General features: G+C 35.5%; 1 protein-coding gene across 1 annotated transcript; it reads left to right on the forward strand.

Moving 5' to 3' along the window:
* The first annotated feature begins 5,685 nt into the window (after positions 1-5,685).
* Positions 5,686-15,648, forward strand: LOC140155105 (rhombotin-2-like). Its single transcript, XM_072177808.1, has 3 exons — positions 5,686-6,183; positions 13,457-13,672; positions 14,261-15,648. Exons 1-3 carry the CDS (start codon positions 6,095-6,097, stop codon positions 14,448-14,450), a joined length of 495 nt encoding a protein of 164 aa, XP_072033909.1. The 5' UTR covers positions 5,686-6,094; the 3' UTR covers positions 14,451-15,648.
* Positions 15,649-16,340: the final 692 nt, after the last annotated feature.

The raw sequence follows: 16,340 nt of genomic DNA on the forward strand, positions 1-16,340 counted from the left end.
ATCCGCCAGACCTAGCTCAGACCTATTACATAAGGGAGTCACTCCCTCCCCTAACAAACGTGGATTGGTTTAAACTGCGAATCACACCGGGAAATCACAGCACACTGTGATTTCGGCATCATATTGGTCCACATTTGCAGGTTATACATAGGCCTATGTATTATAGTACCCAATTGCAACTCGCATACACCCCACACGCATGCATCAAGGAGCAACCCACACACCAACGCAGTTTTACCGTTCTTTGCAATTCCATTTATTACACAATGTGATATTTTTTGTAGATACCCTTTTGAGTATATCGCAAATCATTTGTTGTAGTGACAACAGCAATGTAATTTATTTATAGAGATTCCTATGAAAATTGCAGTAGCCTACTGTAACAGTAACAAACAACTCGGTTTCTGAGAGATTTTACGAGTAAAAAAAATCACATCAGCAGTGCGGAAATTAACCAGCTCTTAGCTAATTTGATTTATTTAATTTGACAAATTATCAGCACATTTTAAATTTGTAAATTTGTAAATAATAATAAATTTACATAATGAATAAATACATTACAAAGAAAAAAACAGAAGTTATATTATAAAGATAGACGACATGTTTAAAAGTCAAAGACGACTGGCTAATGATCTGGGTTGTTGAAGTTTTATGCATTGCCTTTATTAATTCACAAAAGTCAGAAGTGGCTTTCATTAATTCGAATGTATACAAATACATCTTAAGGATACAGTGGGGTGATGGGTATACATTAACATGCGTAATGTGTACATACGCACAAATATCGTCTTTGTCGTATTGTGAGAAATACATGAGTGACATTTTGACAACTTTTATGTGTGCTTAATTTCTTTATTAAGAGGTATGAATTGAATATTCTTATGCACCAACAAATAAATTAAGGTAAAATGTAGTAACCTTAACCACACAACTAACCCATTAGGGCTTGAACAAGCAAATAAAGTAAATAGAAGTCTTTATATAAGTATCAAAATATTGGCCTTAATGGATGTCATTATATTTAAATGGATTTTATTATGGAAGAAGGTGTGTGTTGGCTATGTCCCGGATGTTATTAAAGCAAGTTACTAGTATACCCTTTAGGGTATATACGATGTATTGTTGGTCGAAGCAGCATAAAAAAGTAGTTAACACAGCATCTTGCGAATGGTAGTGAGCTTTAGCAAAAATTGCATTGCTCAATTAATAGCGAGCGTGTAGAAGAATTCAAATATCACAGATATACTTTTGTAGGTCCTGTGGTTTTTGAGTTATTTTGTAAAGAGGGCTGAAACAACAACACTTTTGTAAAATATACATAACTCATTAACAACAATAAATTAAGCAAGTTTTCAAAGTATATGATTTGTAGAATGAACTTTTGCAAAACACCGAAGTGTTATTTTTCAATAATAGATTGATTCAGATAATAAAAATCTATTTTTTTGGCTGCTTCGACCAACAATACCTCGTATACCCTAAACATGGTTAAGTTCCGGTTGCGGAGCAGCGTTTCGAGGAAACTTGATTATTTATAAAAGGATGAGATTATATCCCTGGAAGGAACAGGGTGGATGAGCAAGAGAGAGATGGTGGGCGGGAGGTGGGCGAGAAAGAGTTTACTCAGGAAGAGATGAGAAGGAGAGGAGGAGGAGGGAGAAGGAGGGAGGGAAGGAAGGATGAAAGGATCGTTATATTTATACAAATGCGAATTTTGAACATCCTAGCTCATCTTAATACTAATTATGGCGTGTCCGTCCTCTGTCCGCGCGCTATCGCGTGCGCGTGGCTCGCTAACGCGTGCTCGCGGTGCGTATCGCGTGTGCGCGGTGCGCTATCGCGTGTGCGCGGTGCGCTATCGCGTAGTGCTGCGGAGTACCGACGGGCGCAATGCGAGCATCGGAAAGCATTACAGTGACTTACAGGTGCATCTCATCGGACCAATAGGCCTATTTTAAAGACATGATTAACATACCCGTTTGCGTTCACATTTCTCCCGATTGAATTGACGGCCTACATCCAGACACTACTAAAATTTCGGGGTATTTTTGGGTCCTCCGATGTGGTTGCAGGACAGGGTTTGGAAGAGGCGAACGATGGGTTTTCAGATTAAATAGGTTCCGAAGTAAGCGTCACAGCTACAAAACAGAGTCGATAGTTGTGTCTTAATCATTGAGAGACATAATCGTATAGTAGTTTGAAAGGTCAGGACAAGTATTATAGGTAACGGGCGTTGGGTAATTAGAGATAGGCCTATCACGAGAACCGCCCAACCCGAGAACCGCGAAATCTAGTTCTTTATAATAATGAACATTCCTTATACTTGTGATATGTTACATGTATGGTGCGTTTTTAAGACACGTAATGCGTTCAACTATGGTGCGAGAGGTTGCAGGTTCGAACCCTGGTGGTGCCTATAGTACGCTCTCGTGGAAAAATTGAGTTAGCTTGAAATTCCCCTGGACAAGGAACTTACCCCGGAACTTACTGCTAATTTGTCTCGTTGTAACCCGTACGAAACTCGGGGAGCTGATCCTGGTTGCGATGGTTATTTGTGGAATGTCTAGGGTGTGCGCTCTTGAAGCAGTAAAGTCCCTGAATTGTTGTTTAATAGTTTTATATGGAATGATGTGGGGCCGTAATTTGTAAAGTGTGCTGAGGCTTGTGGATCAACGTCTATTATAGGCGTTGTGCCTGTGCGTAGCGCACTATAAATCACTGCACCTTTTTTTTCTTTCTTTTTTTACATAATAGTGGCACTTCCCTGATTATAGTGAGTTCGAAATTACTGCGCATTTGTCTAAATTGTAACAACTTTTTAGCGATTATTTTAAAACGAATTTTGATCAGTTTTAACGGAAAGAATAAGCCTATCATTTTTGACGCATCAGAAGTCCAATATCCTCAAAGAAACAAAGATACTGATGATATAACATGGCGATATTGGTCCGATGGTGGCCCGATATATGTTCAATAATGGCCCAATATCATTTGGTCATGGGCCCATGATTGGTCCAACATTGGGATTGGGCCAAATATTGGGCCTATACATTGGACCAATTTAGGCTGCCACTGTGATGCCAATATGAAGATTACTGATGGTAAGCCAAGATTGGTCCAATATGGAAGAAATGGAAGAAATTCCACTGCAGTGGTTAGAATGTAAAAATACTAAGTTCAGTAGCTACAAGTTACTTAAAATATTTATCGGTTAACCCATTAAACAATTAAAGCTAAAAGCTTAGCACAATATGGACCTTTCAATAAAGGAAGGTCTTATAACACTAATTGCAATTTGCAATTCTTAAATTTCAGGGTTTTAAGCTACTTGGTGTAAAATACATAAGGGATTGTTGAATTAGGTACAATTACCTGTGTTTGACTAAACGGCGATCGCATTCCACAGGCACCACTTGAATATGTTTTAAAAGGTTTCCAAGCACCCAAGTCAGTTAGCAAGTGGTTAAACTGATTTATTCATACGACTTGAAATTATGTCAATGTTTGCTTTACTTTAACTTATTTTATACAACGGTAAATGGAAATTTAATAGTGAAATCATGCAGGTAAATGCCTTTTGGCATAAACAAGTCTGAAATATAAAGTATACTCATACTCTTTAGTGTGTATTTCAGTCAACGCTTTGCGTCTTTGGGCATTGAATTCTTTGTTGGAATATACAAGTTATAACTTAAAAAGTAAAGCTTTCTTTTTTATTTTATACAAAATTCAGCACAATTTGTGATATTATCCTTTCATTTTTTAAACCATATTGCGGTTTTTGTTGACAACAGAATCAAAATGGAAAATGTTCAGTTGTTTTACGGTATACATTACATTACATTAATATTAATATTAATATAGCGCCTTTACCGCTGGATTCAAAGCGCATTAAAAATAAAAAGAAAGAAGCAAAAAACAAGAAAAACTAAACATAGGAAATCTGAAACAGATGAGTTTTGAGAGCAGATTTGAAGGTTTCAACTGTTGAAGAATTACGAATATGATTAGGGAGTATACAAGCCCGAACGTTTAGATATTGTGCAACTGTTTTTAGCGTTAAAACTCCAGCATCCAGATGTCGGGCCAGATGTATATTTGAGATTTTTGAGTATTTTAAATAGGCTATAACTTATAACCTCATGTATGCGCATCCGTGGCAACCGAATTTCTTAAGAATCACATCTCGAGAAATTAAGAGTATATTCAAAGCCAACATAATCAACACTGTATTTTATAGCTGTTCTTCAGATCCAAATTATATCCCAGCAAACACAAAACGTTTTCGACATCATTCGCAAAAGGTTATAAAAGGTTGTCAGAAAACGTTTAAATGTCGGGTTATATAAAGGGTATATTAAGAGTATAAAACGTTTTCATAACCTTAAAAACATTTTTGATAATCTACTGCTCATCAAACAAAAATGTTTTACAGAAAACGTTTAAATGTCGGGTTATGTAAAGGGTATAAAAACGTTTTAATAACATTCCAAAAACATTCTTGAAAACTTGATACAAAACATTCTAAACAGAATGTTATTTTGGGGTTGAAAAAACATTTTGAGAAAAATGTTTGCCCAAAATATTTTCAATAACGTTTTAAAAACGTTTTCATGACCTTTATATAACCCGACATTTAAATGTTATTAAAAGGTTTTGCAAAAAACATTTTGAGAACATTTCTGTGTTTGCTGGGTTCAAATATCTTAACATAATGTTATTTAAGTATTGACACAATATTTGACAAAAATGTTTGCAAAAATAGTTTACAATAACATTTTTTGAAAACATTTAAAAATATTGCTGTAGTGCGTTTTCATAAAAAACGTTAAAAAACGTTATCATGACCTTTATATAACCCGACATTTTAATGTTATTAAAATGTTTTTACCTAAACCAAAAGCCAAAATATAACTTATTTAAAACGTTTTTAAAACGTTTTTGTGTTTGCTGGGATAATTGCTAATAGGAAGGTTTATTCATGAAACTAATATTGGTAAACTATATTGAAGTACCGGTAAATTAATATTCAATACAATAAAGAAACTTTGCGTTGCTCTTTCTCGAAAACGGAACGCCTGAATTTTTTCAAATTTAAGAGCATAATGTATAGGCCTATAATGCAAATTGTTCCCCACCCGTTTTGTGGTGTTGAAAGCCTGTCTATTCCAAATAGCCCTACACTTTTTAATAGGCCCCAGGGGAAGTTGCCCAACAATGTCCAAAATGGTCAAAATAGACCAACGTTACACAAAGTTACATTAAGTTGCCTAAACATTTTGCAAAGTTGCGGAAAGTTGCCCAAAATGTTTCATAAAGTTGTACAAAATTGCTTCAAGTTATTAAAGGGTTCATATTATAGGTATGATGGAAGTTCAAAACGAAGTTTATGTCGGGAGTCGACCCCTACAAATAAGCCAAAATTGCGCCTGACCCCTCAAATGAATCTCAATATCTAAAATACAAGTATAAAAATATGCCTTTGAATTTCTTTTATCTTTCAATTGACAATGTCAACCACACCAAATGAAATGGACCGGTTTTGTTTTTCGATTTGAAGCAATAGGAACATAATTAGGAAATAACTAATTATAAGTTTATTATAAAGTGGTTGTGTGTTGATAGACATATACCGGACGTGACGTCACTGCGCTTCCTTTTCTATAAAAGCAAAGTTGTGAGAGTGAAAGTTAAGTTGTCAGTGGAAACAAAAATAAATGTGTTAGCCATACAATGTCAAAGGGCAAACGGAAACAACTGGCACACTAAATCAAAAGGCTTTGAACGTATAGTGGGCATCCATGTTCTCTTATATCGTACACCGAAACTTAAATGTGCACTGATTTGAGTGTGATAGTGGTGAGAACTAAAAAGTGAATCTAAGATTCGTAGAATCTGGATTTGTATCTTTGTAAGAGGTTCCACGAAAATCAATTCACAGGCCGATTTGGCAGGCGTTGCACTGGTTCTGAGAGCTTAACTCTGTAGCACGTTTGGTGGGATAAAGGAGGGATCGGATTTCGACGGAGAGACCTTCCCTTGACCCCTGCCTTATCACTCACTTGTAGATAGAGTAGGCCTCATCTGCTTGATTATGAACAACGAGATAAATTTACACGAGGCTGTACCTGTAAAACGCATTTTGAGAGGCATGAAAGAAGAAAGACAACTAGACGCAAATGGGTAAGACTTAAGATTCTCTCATACACCACGGGGCCAGCATGGGCCCGATCCAATTGTAGGCTATGTTTATAATGTTATGCCTATGTTTATAAACGTAGTCATTTTAATATCATGATTATAGCCCGGATTATAGTTCCCGGTATAGTTCAATTGACTTGATCCTACTGTGACCTGGTCCCGTCTCTAGCTAACCTGATCTTGTCTCTCGCAGCTGAACCCCGGCTCTGAACATTGTTTCATCAGGGAAGTGCCACTGACTTTGTTTGTTTGTGCTTTTGGAAATAGGTTTTGAAAAGAGTATGGTAGGCCTCCACCTTTAATGGGGTCCACAGGCAGTCTTTATTAAAAACCACAGTTGTTTTGAAGCTCCAAAATTCTGATAATTCAAGGGACTTCCATACCGCGCCGGGTTTCCATGAGCTGCCATGCATGTAGGGTTGTAGGCATGCACGTAAATTGGCCAGAACACATGGAACGCGGTCATTATTAATGTAACGTGTTTTTTTTAACACACGACACGTGTTCAACTTACATGTATTTAGAGAACACCAGTGTGAACACCTGAGACGTGTTCATAAGATACAGTTGAACACATGACACATGCATGCATGTGTAAAAGTGTTCTAAAATATTTCAGAACATCAGTGTTCAAATTACAAGAACACCAGTGTTCAAATGAAACAAAGAAAGACATAAGGAAATAAAGAACCCGTGTCAAGTGTTCAAAAGGTGTTACATACTGTATATGTGTTCTACGTTTTGAAAATGTTGTCTTATTTTTCAAAATAAAATATGTAAATTCAATGTTTCCTTTTTGTGATAGTGCTAGGTAATGAGACACGTACTATTTAAGGCAAATTTTAGTATGGATATGCAGACATCCTTTCATAACTAATCTTGCTTTGAAAACAGAGACAGAACACTAGTGTCAAGTGTTCTGTGACTTTTACAGTGTACGTACAGCAATAGGGCATAAAAGTATTGGAAACAAAAAGATAACATGTTAATTAACATGATTAAAACTGGGTTAAATGGGGTACCCGGTATACTGCAATGAAAGATAATGAAACAATTGACCGTGAAATTAAAGACATCAATCAAAGCTCGATTCCGGTCTCGCATGAGGATATTTGATTGAGAAAAATCCTATATGTGTACAAACAATTCACTAATATTATATAAATGGCACATTAATAATATCTGTGCGTGGATAACGATATGTTTATAGCTAATATGCTCATATACGAGTTACGAGTTAATGCGAGTTTATAAAGCAAAATATCTAAATCTCTAACCTCCTGTAGCAGTAATGGATGCCTGCGTCCGTAGCTACAACCCCAGAAGACTCCCAGAGATGTAGATGCACCCTGGCTGAAATTTGATACACTTTTGATACACCACTTTTGATACGTATGAAAAATGTATGAAAAAAAGGTATTTGAATTGGAACCCTCATTTCATACACTTTTATGTATCAAAACTGTATCAAATTAACATTGCATACACATTTTATACATATCAAAAGTGTATCAAATGCCAAGATAATGTATCAAAAAAGTATCAAATGAAATGTATCCTTTCATTTCATACATATTTGATACATAATTATATCAAAAGTGTATCAAATATGTAACTGTATCAAATCAGGGTTCCAATTTAAACTGTATCAAATGAGTGTTGACATTTTTATCCTTTCATTTCATACACATTTCATACATAATTTATATCAAAAGTGTATCGAATATGTAACTGTATCAAATCAGGGTTCCAATTTAAACTGTATCAAATTAGCGTTGAAATTTTTATCCTTTCATTTCATACACATTTCATACATAATTTATATCAAAAGTGTATCGAATATGTAACTGTATCAAATCAGGGTTCCAATTTAAACTGTATCAAATTAGCGTTCAAATTTTATCCTTTCATTTCATACACATTTCATACATAATTATATCAAAAGTGTATGAAAAATGTAACTGTATCAAATCAGGGTTCCAATTTAAACTGTATCAAATTAGTGTTGAATTTTTATCCTTTCATTTCATACACATTTCATACATAATTTATATCAAAAGTGTATCGAATATGTAACTGTATCAAATCAGGGTTCCAATTTAAACTGTATCAAATTAGCGTTGAAATTTTTATCCTTTCATTTCATACACATTTCATACCAAAAGTGTATCGAATATGTAACTGTATCAAATCAGGGTTCCAATTTAAACTGTATCAAATTAGTGTTGAATTTTTATCCTTTCATTTCATACACATTTCATACATAATTTATATCAAAAGTGTATCGAATATGTAACTGTATCAAATCAGGGTTCCAATTTAAACTGTATCAAATTAGCGTTGAAATTTTTATCCTTTCATTTCATACACATTTCATACACAATTTATATCAAAAGTGTATGAAATATGTAACTGTATCAAATCAGGGTTCCAATTTAAACTGTATCAAATTAGCTTTCAAATTTTATCCTTTCATTTCATACACATTTCATACATAATTATATCAAAAGTGTATGAAAAATGTAACTGTATCAAATTCAGGGTTCCAATTTAAACTGTATCAAATTAGTGTTGAATTTTTATCCTTTCATTTCATACACATTTCATGCACATTTCATACATAATTATATCAAAAGTGTATGAAATATGTAACTGTATCAAATAAGCGTTCCAATTTAAACTGTATCAAATTAGCGTTCAAATTTTATCCTTTCATTTCATACACATTTCATACATAATTGTATCAAAAGTGTATGAAATATGTAACTGTATCAAATCAGGGTTCCAATTTAAACTGTATCAAATTAGTGTTGAAATTTTTATCCTTTCATTTCATACACATTTCATACATAATTTATATCAAAAGTGTATCGAATATGTTACTGTATCAAATCAGCGTTCCAATTTAAACTGTATCAAATTAGCATTGAAATTTCGATCCTTTCATTTCATACACATTTCATACATAATTATATCAAAAGTGTATCAAATATGTCATTGTCACTGAAATCATTGTTCCAATTTAAACTATCAAATTAGCATTGAAATTCTTATCCTTTCATTTTATACACATTTTATACATAATTATATCAAAAGTGTATCAAATATGTCACTGTATCAAATCAGCGTTCCAATTCTAATGCTGGCCAGCAGGACCGCCCTATTTTTGATACATGCCATTTGATACACTTTTGATATAGTGTTTTTGATACACTTTTGATAGTTTTTTTATACACTTTTGATAGCTTTTTGATACACTTTTGATAGTTTTTTGATACACTTTTGATACAGTTTTTGATACACTTTTGATACAGTTTTTATACACTTTTGATACAGTTTTTTATACACTTTTGATACAGTTTTTCAAATTTCAAAATTGGTCCAATCAAGCTTAAAAACAACAAGCAAACATTAATGACCCCAAAGTGAAGGGGTCAAAGGTCAAATTTTGAAATTAGTCTAATCAAGCTCAAATTCAACACTGCCCTCTACTGCCAATGCTGACCTCTAGCACTTTCCCCCATCACGGAGCAGCTCAATGCACTTTCCCCTATCAACGTTCAAAATTACAACACAATAGGATAAATGTGTGAGAAAGTATTGCAAAAAAGAAGCAAAACCCAACCAAAATGAAACATACATACATCAGAGGGCCTGCTTGGAAAGCAGTGCTTGTCACTGAAGTTGTTATCCTCAATAAAGAGACAAAAAGCTACCAATAACAAAAAGATCTACTATACAGGCATGTGCTATATTCATGCTTAATACATATATACAATATACATAGAGGCCCTATATATAATATATAGTAAGCTTACCTTCTCAGAACAAAGTCAGATATTTCCTCTTTAATCACAGTCCCTGATTACAACTACATTGTAACCTAATGTGCAGTCTACAAGCATGTTTGTATCTTCATCATGATAAATAAAACACCATAATTTGCTCTAAAATACAGTACATTTCCAAATGCAAATCCTGGTGTTAACTGCATGCATGCCACATGGGCAAATTGGAAAATGATGAGTCATTCTCTAGACATGTGATCAGTTATTGATACAGTTTTGATACACTACAAAAGGTCAGTTTATGAAAGCCCAATTTGATACACTTTTGATATACCTCTAGCCACCCAAACTAAACTAAGTCCAATTTAATACGCTTTTGATACACTGTAGGCAGCCAGAATTTGACCAAGTCCAATTTGATACACTTTTGATATACCTCTAGCCACCAAAAATTAACTAAGTTCAATTTGATACACTTTACATACACTAAAAACAGGCAAAGTCCAATTTAATACACTTTTGATACACTGTATGCAGCCAGAATTTGACCAAGTCCAATTTGATATACTTTTGATATACATCTAGCACCAAAAAGTTAATTTTGATACACTTTACATACACTGAAAAACTGCAAAGTCCAATTTGACACACTTTTGATACACCACAAGCATGGCCAAAATTAACTAAGTTCAAATTTGATACACTTTTGATACATTTTTGATACAGTTAGGTGGTATTTGATACAGTTTTGATACCCTATATTTTCAGTTGATACATTTTCAATACACCCTTTGCATATCAAAACTGTATCAAATTGCCGTTTGATACAGTTTTAATACACTTTGATACACTTTTGATACACTTCTTGCTGTATAGAATTTCTGCTAGGGCAGATATGAACAATGCCATAAAAGAGAGCATTTGTGAAAAACTCGCGAGTAGCTTGTTTTCTTAACTCTTCCAGTTTCAGTGGCGTAGCGTGGGGGGGGGGGGGCACCGACCATGATTGGGGGGCACCGGATCTGATTGGAGGGCACAAGCCGTTTTTCGGCAATTTTCCTATACAAATTTCAGATCGATTGGGGTGCCCCTATACGCCACTGTCTGGTTTGGTTGTTAATACACCTCTTATTTTCTTCCCTTCATTCCATCCCCTTCTTCTCCCTCTCGTAACTCGTTTAGAGGACCCGGGGACTTCAGCCCCCAAAGGCCCCCCGAAAGGCCCACGGCACACTACTGCTTTTGTTCTTCATGATCTTTACAAAAAATGTACGTGAATTTTCATATCATGATGATGTATTCTATTGATCTTTCATTCAATGGCTATAGGCTCTCCATCAATCTTTTCAGACCTGGTTTGGTGTAGGTTCAATAGCTCCCATTCATTTAAACAGGTATTAGGGAGCGATCGTTATTTACAACAGGGGGGGCATTTTGAGGGGAACCCGAAATATTTTTTGGGTCTTGTTTTTTCGTTGAACCAGGAGGGGATTGTTAAGTTTTAAATGGAGAAATTCGGGAAAACAAGGGGGAATCTGAAAATTTGGAGCGGACGCGAGGGGGGAACGCGAATTTTGTCGTCGATATTTTTTCCAAAACGCCCATTCCCGCCTGCCGTCAATAACGATCAGTCCCTTATTTCCATTGCTTCTATCATTATCTCCACATTATGGGAAAATCTCTATTATGTTTTTTGCTAACTAAAATTGTGAATTGTTGACCTGTAGTTTTTTTGACAAGACGCTCAGGAATCTATAAGTGGTTGAGGACTGGAGGGGGTTGGGGTCCTAATTCCTTTCTTCATTTTTTCCATATTTGTTCTGCTATTAAAACACTACTAAGACAACATTCCGTGCCCGCATGGCTCATTATAATTTGCCGACAAGCCTATGATTTTGTCGACAACATCAACTTTTTGCCGACACTCCACTCTAGCGACTTGACGGCCCTGTATGTCAAAAGCTTTTTAAAAGCCTACAAAGCAAACACAAACTTCGTTGTCATGTTACTGGTTATCTCGGTGAACATAATCAATTACGTCCCATGGTGCCACGGACTACGCGCCAAAAGCCACTATGGGGGTTTCCAATCATTATTCTTATTAGCGTTTGATTCCACACTCTGGGTGAGGATTTGTACATCAGGCTGATGGTTCTGTTTTCCTTCCTTGTGGCTTTTGCAGGAGAATCGTGTTGCTTTCATGACGTCATCTGCAGGTCAGTCTCCTGATGTCTTTCAGTTCTTCATTGCATTTGTCTCCAAGGTTCTTTATCACCTCTGCTCACCATCCTTCCCTTCTGCTTTCGGCTTTTTCAAAGACTCAATTACTGCTTTTATCTCTCTATCCAGGATATTGGCATTTTGCTGCCATCATCATTTGTGCTTCCTTCTTCCAGTACTATCTCTGATGGTTTACCTTTCTTTGTAACATAACTCTTTTATGTACTCCCTCCATCTTTTTTATCCCCTCCAGTTCCATCAACAACTTTGATTACATTACACTGTCTCCTGTACATGTTTCTTTTTTTTTCTTTCTCAGAATGAATTCTCTTCCAAAGTTTCCTACGCCAATCTATTTTTGTAACATCGCCTGAGCCACCCATGGTTTCTTCGGGGCTCTGCTCAAGTCTTCCTGTATAGCTTTTGTTCTTTGCACTCTCCAGTACTTTTTCATTCAATGCAATCCAGCGTTCATTTTTATTAATTTCTCTATTATGATTCTTTCTCAATGATCTTCTACGTCCTTGCCAATCTTTTCCTGGCATTTATGACGAGGAATACCATCTATAGAGCCTCAAATGTGTTCCACTTTCTGATTCGCTTCTACTAAGGATTCTTTTTAGGCCGAGTCTGCAGTTTCATGACTAACAACTCTGCAACTCTGTGTTGTAACTCGTAACACTGTTCCTGTATCTTGACCTGACTAGAATGAACTCATTTGGTATCGTCCAGTTCCAGTGTCCCCTTGTTTCTTCCTGGTGTAAGATCTTCTAGTTGCAATGACTGTGGGAGCCAGGTGACTGTTGGTAATGACCATTTCCCTTCTTCTACCGAATTCCACAAGTTTTTCTCTCCTATTTGCCTTCTTCCATAATTATCATGATTATAGATCAAGCTTGTCTGCTTTTAGTTTGACAAGCAACGTCCTTAGTGTGTTGGACAACTTCCAAATATCTTTGTTTCTCTATCCTACAATACTATGAATTCCCCGTCCTCCTGCATAGATCACTCGTACATCCCCATTGATGTTATCACCATTCCCTTCATCTATCCATTCCTAAAATACCAAGTTATGTCCTTTCATCTCCCACATCACATTCTCTATTGTTTCATTGTACAACACATAAATATTTATCTTATAACCTTGTAAATACTAAAACGAACCTGTAACCAGAAGATACAGATCATAATTATATTGGCTGGGTATTGAGAGGGTGTAATAACCATTGATGTTTGTTTCTTTACAGGGAAACCGTCCACGAGGTTCTCAACGTTCCTCCATCATTCCTGGAATGCAAAGGATGTAATGAATCCATCAAAGATCGCTATTTCTTGAAAGCAATGGATAAATATTGGCACGAAGACTGCTTAGCATGTGATCTGTGCCAATGTCGACTTGGGGAAGTTGGTTGCTATGTCTACACAAAACTTGGAAGAAAGCTCTGTCATCGAGATTATCTCAGGTAGGTACCCGAGCCATCATAATAGAATAGTTGAAAATTGTTGAATGTGGACAATACTGATGGTATTGTAGTGCAACATTTGTGTTCCCATTGGTATCGGTGTTATCATTACTTACTTCAAGTTAATTGCCATATAGCCTATATTTACTAACTAATAGATTTCGAGTTTTGGGAAACGTTAAGAGCATTATACTGAAATTTGGACCTCGACCTTATGACTGCAAAACAGTGGCCATGAATAACAGTTATTTATAGTCGTCTTATAATCATGTTTCTTACAGTTAGCACATTATTTTACATTATTATGTTTTGATGGATCCAAGTTGTGATAATATTGAATCCAAAACATAATAATGATAAAATTGGATGCTTTACGCCCAATATTTATTGGTCTCGCTATGAGTTGTAAAACATTGGACTCGACTACGTCTCGTCCAATATTTTAAAACTCATAGCTCGACCAATAAATATGGGCTCAACCGATCCAATTTTATATCAAAGGTTGCTTGTGCTAAACAACAACCGTAAAAATGATTTACACGTATGAAAGGGATAAAATATTTAATTTCTTTATATTTTCTTTTTCAGATTATTTGCTCCTAGTGGAGTATGTGCTTCATGTAAACGTCCTATACCTGCATATGAGCAAGTGATGACCGTCACACAGGACCGTGTCTACCATCTAGAATGCTTCAAATGCTCTCAATGTGAGAAACATTTCTGTGTCGGCGACAAGTACTTCTTGGTTAATAGCAATATTGTATGTGAAGATCATTGACTGACTGCAGCAAAGGAAATGTTAATACCAAATAATATAGCTGTAATACCAAGTGGTTGCTGGACACAACTGAAGATCATACTGATAAGCCTTGATTTTGTGTTGTTTATACAACATTTTGAAAATGGAGCCAGTAATAGTGTGATTTTCGAGAAAATGGCTTGGGATTCCTTGAAGTGAATGCGACAAAATGGGTCACCTGCAGATGGAAGACCAAGCTACGAACCTGCAGATGGAAGATCAAGCTGGCTTTCTTTGATCTGTCCTGGTTGCATCTGCTTACATGCATATTGAGAAAACATTGGCAGTATATCTTCAAAATCTATACTTCTGTAAAGTTCTGTTACAGGAAGGTAAATGCTCATTAAAAGAAAAATCTGAATATTTTAAGAATGTTAGCCTTTACCGGGTAATCTTCATCAGGAGATAGCAGAGTAAGATGCCAAAATGAGGCATTTCTAGAAGTTTATGGTGAAAGTTCTTTATTTCTCAGCAAACTATTTCAAGTTTGATAAAGTTGCTTCTAGAACGATTTTCGTGAATTTTTGTTCATCAGGGCAAAGAAAAACAATAGACGGGAGCTCGGTCTTTCACAGACACAAAAGATAAATCACACATCCAGAAGTTGTTGAGATGAGTAAAGAAGATGAATACAGCGATGTTTAAAATCTAATGCAGAACAAACAAAAAATGTCTTTAAAAAGACAATGCCATGGATGAAATTCATGTTTCATAATTTTACATTGACAAGTACTTGGAATGCTAGTAACTGTGTAGCACATGCACAACTTACCAGGTGGGAAATGTTGTTACCACCAATGACATACTATAGGAAATTCTCAAGAATTTTTATGTTGAAAGCTAAATTGAAAAATGTGTGCTAAATAGGTCTACAATTAAAATGTTTTGACTTCTGGTTCTTGCAGTGGTATTTTGACCCCAAATCACTGGCCTTGATAATGTTCATCTTGATATCTGGAACTTGGTCTGTACAAAGGGTAATAGACTGCAAATATTATTCACCAAGCAATTGTACAGGTTGAAGTCAATTGAAAGTGTTTGCCGATGTAAGAAATATTAAAACTTGTTTATAGATAGTTGTTATAATTTTCTTTTCATATGTTCTCACTAAATAGTTTGTATTTCATGTTATTGGAATCTGGTTTCAGGGCATCTGGTTGTAGCGGGTATTAGTGCCTGAATGAAGCAGTGGTATCAGCTGTGTACACGCTGTATAAAATGATTGGTACCCATCAATTTTGATGTTTGTTGAAAAGCCTGCATCTTCCAAATGCAACATTGGATACTCTTGAAATGTCAAGAATGTATAGTTTATGTCTTGTTATCTACAAATCATTTGAATCTTTAATGTTGAATTTTGATGTCAGAGGCATCATTATCAATGAAATCTGATGGGTATCAATCATTTTGATGTACAGCTTGTAACAACATATATTTTGTTTTTGTTTGCATAATTTGATTTGGTGCATGTAATGTTTTTTTCCAAGCATTCCAAGCAATGCACTTACTTTATGCCAAATTTCAGCAAAATACATGGTTTTATTACTTACTTTACTGCCGCTTTGCTCACAAAATAAATGGGTCTTGATCAATGGTAATTCCCTTCAAAAGGTACCCTTTTCCATGCAATGCCTCAATGACATTTGCTTTTTTTCACACAATCTGCACAATTTTCACATTTTGTGTGTGCAAATCAGTGGGGAATAATTCTGGTACACCCTGCGCACAAGTATAACCCTATCCCTAACCCTAACCCCAACTCTAAATAAAAAAATAGGGTGTGCAGGGTAAACCAGAATTGTATTGAAAACATGCGGTGTGCAGGGTAAACCAGAATTGTGCCATCGGTGGGCCCTGCGTATGGACAAC

This window comes from Amphiura filiformis, chromosome 6 (assembly GCF_039555335.1).
Source record: "Amphiura filiformis chromosome 6, Afil_fr2py, whole genome shotgun sequence".
Lineage (NCBI taxonomy): Eukaryota > Metazoa > Echinodermata > Ophiuroidea > Amphilepidida > Amphiuridae > Amphiura > Amphiura filiformis.